General features: G+C 31.5%; 1 protein-coding gene across 2 annotated transcripts; it reads left to right on the top strand.

Annotated features, from left to right (window-relative positions):
• Nucleotides 1–811: 811 nt before the first annotated feature.
• On the top strand, nucleotides 812–5,105 carry LOC146951608 (shikimate O-hydroxycinnamoyltransferase-like). 2 transcript variants are annotated; one of them, XM_085747617.1, is made up of 3 exons: nucleotides 812–979; nucleotides 1,182–1,594; nucleotides 3,970–5,105. In XM_085747617.1, exons 2-3 carry the CDS (start codon nucleotides 1,187–1,189, stop codon nucleotides 4,858–4,860), a joined length of 1,299 nt encoding a protein of 432 aa, XP_085603743.1. In that variant the 5' UTR covers nucleotides 812–979; nucleotides 1,182–1,186; the 3' UTR covers nucleotides 4,861–5,105. The 2 variants fall into 2 exon arrangements, with proteins under 2 accessions (XP_085603743.1, XP_085603744.1); XM_085747618.1 differs by having other exon boundaries at nucleotides 884–1,036.

The following is a 5,105-nucleotide window of genomic DNA, read 5'->3' as shown; positions in this document are numbered from 1 at the left end:
CTTAATTTCACAAATGTTGCAAGGCGGATGGTGGAGGCTTAATCACTGACGGGAGGGTCAGGCTTTATGAAAGTTAAGATTGTTCTGGAAACAACAAAATTGATGTGCAAAGCTGCTCTCAATTTGGGGTTATTTTTATGCCGGGTTTGAATATTGAGTTAGAAAATAATAATAATAATAATAATAATAATAATAATAATAATAATAATAATAATAATAATAATAATAATAACAATAATAATAATATACTGTGTGACAATTTATATAACTAAATAATTTTTTTTATGAAACTAAATCTCTTTCTCTATAGGGTTTTGATTTTTGTGTTTAAAAGAAGATTTGAGGTGAACATAACATTAACTCATGATATTTGGAGATATATTTGTGTAGAATTTTTTTTGATTCAATGAAGATGATGAAGATTCAAAGGAAGAAGATGAAGATGATGAACATCTTCATCATATTTCTGGGTTTTTTAATTTTTAATACAAATATATTTTAAAAAATAAAATTGTGTATTTTTTTAATAAAAAAAATGAGAAAAAGGATGTATATGTGCTTTTATAAGAGATAAAAGACCTAAACGGAAAAAAATAAAGATAAAGAACCAAAATATTACAAATAAATAAAATAAAGGACCTCTAATGTAATCTTGTCTATAATTAAATAAAAATTAAAAGTATTAACTTTATACCTTATATTTTGATTGGTTGATATAGATGGTAAATACCCTCTAAACAAGAAAATGTAATCTAGAAAAAAAAAACCCACCAATGAAGGTATAAAGTCAAACAAATGTGTTGCATAATTTAATACGACCAAATTTAGTTCAACAGAAGATAAGATAAAACGCATAATATAAATAAAGAGAAATCAAATGAGTGCACCACCTCCATCACCAAATCCCAACTCACTCTCATTCATCATTCCTCCTTTTCCTTCACATTCATTATTCGCATCTCTTTTTTTCGGTAATAATGTAAGGTCCTCTCTTTCGGTCATACTAGTACTATTTTGTCTGCCTGGATAATTAGTAGTATTATCTTCAATTTTTCTTTTCTTTTGGTTTCACATTTTTTATTTTAATTAAATAAATGTGTATATGTAATTTGCTTAATTATTATATTTACCATCACTCACACGAATGACTAATAATTAAAAGTTTTTTGTATACTTTGAAGTGGAGATGTTGATCAACGTGAAAGAGTCGACGATGGTGCGTCCGGCAGAGGAGACACCGCGAAAGGCGTTATGGAACTCCAACGTCGACTTGGTGGTTCCAAATTTTCACACACCAAGCGTGTACTTTTACAGGCCAAACGGCACGTCCAATTTCTTCGACGCTAAGATTATGAAGGAGGCTCTAAGCAAGGTGTTGGTCCCGTTCTATCCAATGGCAGCCCGTCTCCGCCGAGATGAAGATGGTCGTGTTGAACTTTATTGCGATGGTCAAGGGGTGCTCTTCGTCGAGGCTGATACCACTGCTTCCGTTGATGACTTTGGTGACTTTGCTCCAACGCTTCGCCTCCGTCAGTTAATCCCAGCCGTGGATTATTCTGCTGGTATTGAAACGTATCCATTGTTGGTGTTGCAGGTGCGTTTTCATTCGTGTTTGTTCAACTGTTACTTCATTTTTTAAACACACGTTTCGCAAACTTTTTTTTTTAAATTCAATTTAGGACATTTTCCATTTCTGTCCATGCAATTACTCACCTTTTATTTAAGGTTAGGAATATAATTGGATGGAAAAGAATATTAATTATTATATTACGATATTCCTATATGTAATACTTTTTTTATATAATATAATATTTACCAGATAAGTATGGATTTGTTTGTATAATTCATTGAATTGGACATTTTAATTTAGACATAATTTTTAAACTTTTTTTAGTAAAAAAAGTAAATATTTAAACTTTTCTTTTAATTGAACCTTTTGATTTTGGCTACAATATTTAAACTCTATAGAAGATCATCAAAGTAATATCGTTGATATTTTTAACCCACTTGGGTTGGCCTGGTGGTATTGGCTTGGGTTTTGGGAGTGTGCTCCTCCGCAAGATCTCAGGTTCGATTCTCTCCGGTGCCAATTTAGGTGGGCTATTTAGCTTCTTCAAAAAAAAGTTAGGATAAAGTTAGGATAATTAGAGGACAAATATATAAAATGCTAAAATTATAGAAACTTTATTAATGCTAAAGTAATATCGTAATTGTTTTTTGCTGGATAAAATTATCGTAATTTTGCCATCTGAATTAAGATATTTTTTTTTACAAAAATTAATTAAGATTTTAATGACTATATAAGCACTGACATTTTAAAATATATATTTTTGTCAAATGACTATTCACTATGCGGAGATTTGTTGAGATATTTTATGAAGTAATTAATTAATATAATAAAATGGTATAAAAGTAAAATATTATTGACTGAATATATTAAAATTTATCCCACTGTAATATTTATAAAACTTCAAAGTCGTCGTTGAATTTAAGAAAAATATTCACTATTACTCCATTCCTTACCTTATTTTGATTGAATGGAAAACAAAAATTATATAGTTTATCCAGGATACTTGAGTCTTTTTATGATCTTGATACTGCTTTTCAATGAAATAAATCACTTTCCTTCAAAAAAATAAAATTAATCACTTAATTTTAACGTTATTTTGTATTTTCATTCATATATATATATATATATATATATATATATATATATATATATATATTATGTATGTAAAATGATAAATTGTTAGTCCCTTCGAGTATAACTCAAATGATAAGGATGTTGCAATATACAGTGACTAATGTTCGAACTCTTCCATGTATCTTAATAGGTGAATTTCTAACCATTAAGCTATCTAACAAAAAATTGATAAATTGTTATAGAATCTTAACAATATCTAAATTTTATAATAAAATGAAATGATATAGTGTCCATGTGGCTTAACTTAGTTAGTAGTGACATTGCATTATATATGCAGGTTGGGGTTCGAATCCCAGACACCTCAGTTTTCCACATTTAAAATTTGTGAGTTCTAGCTACGAGGCTGACTAAAAAAAAATGAAATGACATAGTAGTATTCTTTAAAAATATGATAACTTTTTTCCCGGGTAGCATTGCAAGATATTATAAAGTACTCCCTCCGTTTCAAAATACATGTCCAATTTTTGCAGTGTGCACTATTCACTTGACTTACTTTGACCATACTTTTTTAACTAATCTATAAATACAAATATTAACATGTAAGATGTTGTTTGATTTGTCTCGACAAATATTTTCAAAATATTAAATTTTTATAATTTTTTCATTTATATAATTAAAGATATTAACGGTCAAAATTGTGCATTGGCATATGTGAAGTGATTGACTTGGACATGTATTTTGAAACGGAGGGAGTATATAAGAATAGAGAGAAAGAAACAAAGAGAGGACAAGAGAGTATAGTGTATTGCTTCTCAAGTGTATTCTTTACATTACAATATAGGTCCTATTTATAGGACACAAATGAGCAAGTGAATGATCAAACCAATTAAAGACCACTAACCATACATTTACTAATGGGGATTATAGGAAGGTTGAAGATTGAAGGACATGGACATCCACTAATATTCATACCGATAACTATTATATTTATTTTTTTAAGCGTGACGCCTATATACAGAAAAACATGGGTATTAAAGTTTAGCTTTTAAAAAAAATGGTTGACATGGCATGTGAAACATGACGATCGATGAGTTTACTTTGTTTTCTTTGCAATAATTTGAACCAGATTAATGTCATTAATTGAGACCACTAAGCCGATATCGTAGGTTTAAGCTTTAAATTTCGGTGCAACATTAATATCAGTACTAGTAGTACCAATTATGAACTATTTCCCCACATACATTAATAGTATAGCTTCTTCAACCGACCCACACCAACCTACGAATTTTGATTTGACTTTGACTTTATACAATGCATGTATGTAGGTAACGCGTTTCAAATGTGGAGGAGTATCCTTAGGCGTTGGTATGCAACATCATGTAGCAGATGGAGCCTCTGGTCTTCACTTCATCAATTCATGGTCAGATGTAGCTCGTGGCCTTGATGTTTTCATCCCACCGTTCATTGATCGAACACTACTCCATGCTCGTGATCCACCTCGACCTATTTTTTATCACATTGAATACAAGCCTCCACCATCAATGCAACATGCAAAACTAGACTCAGAAACCACTGTTCCAGTGTCTATCTTGAAGATAACCCGTGAACAACTCAACATCTTGAAGATGAAGGGTAAGTCCAAAGAAGATGGAAACACTATCAACTATAGCTCCTATGAGATGTTAGCAGGTCATGTGTGGAGAAGTGTAAGCAAGGCAAGAGCACTTCCTGTTGATCAAGAAACCAAATTGTACATTGCAACTGATGGAAGATCAAGGCTTCAACCTTCACTTCCACAAGGCTACTTTGGCAATGTGATATTCACAACTACTCCAATAGCAGTAGCAGAGGATTTAATGTCAAAACCAACATGGTATGCTGCTAGCATAATTCACAATGCATTATTACAAATGGATAATGATTATTTGAGATCTGCTTTGGACTATCTTGAGCTACAACCTGATTTGAAAGCTCTTGTTCGTGGTGCACATACTTTTAAGTGTCCAAATCTTGGTATCACTAGCTGGGCAAGGTTACCAATCCATGATGCTGACTTTGGTTGGGGAAGACCTGTATTCATGGGACCTGGTGGGATTGCATATGAGGGGTTATCTTTCATCATTCCAAGCTCAACAAATGATGGTAGCTTATCTTTGGCAATTGCTCTGCCTCCTGATCAGATGAAACTATTTCAGGAATTGTTTTATGACATTTGAGGGATTCATTCATTGAACATGCATGTCATATATGTTTCTAAGGCGGTGTTTTCTTCCTAGCTTTTTACTTTTTATTTCCTTTTGATATGTACTTTTTATTTATGAATCGATTAAATGTGCAATCATGGACTTGCTTATGGCTTGGCAAAGTGTGTAATTCTATAGAAACAAGTGTACTGTTATTAATTTGACATCACATTTGGACAAGATTTGTGATTGCTAGCTTTCATTGTTTTGGCGCCAAA

This window comes from Medicago sativa, chromosome 2 (genome assembly GCF_051527215.1).
Source record: "Medicago sativa cultivar Bolivia chromosome 2, Bolivia_mono, whole genome shotgun sequence".
Lineage (NCBI taxonomy): Eukaryota > Viridiplantae > Streptophyta > Magnoliopsida > Fabales > Fabaceae > Medicago > Medicago sativa.
Note: the sequence above shows the minus strand (reverse complement) of the source record. Positions and strands in the feature narration are given on the sequence as shown.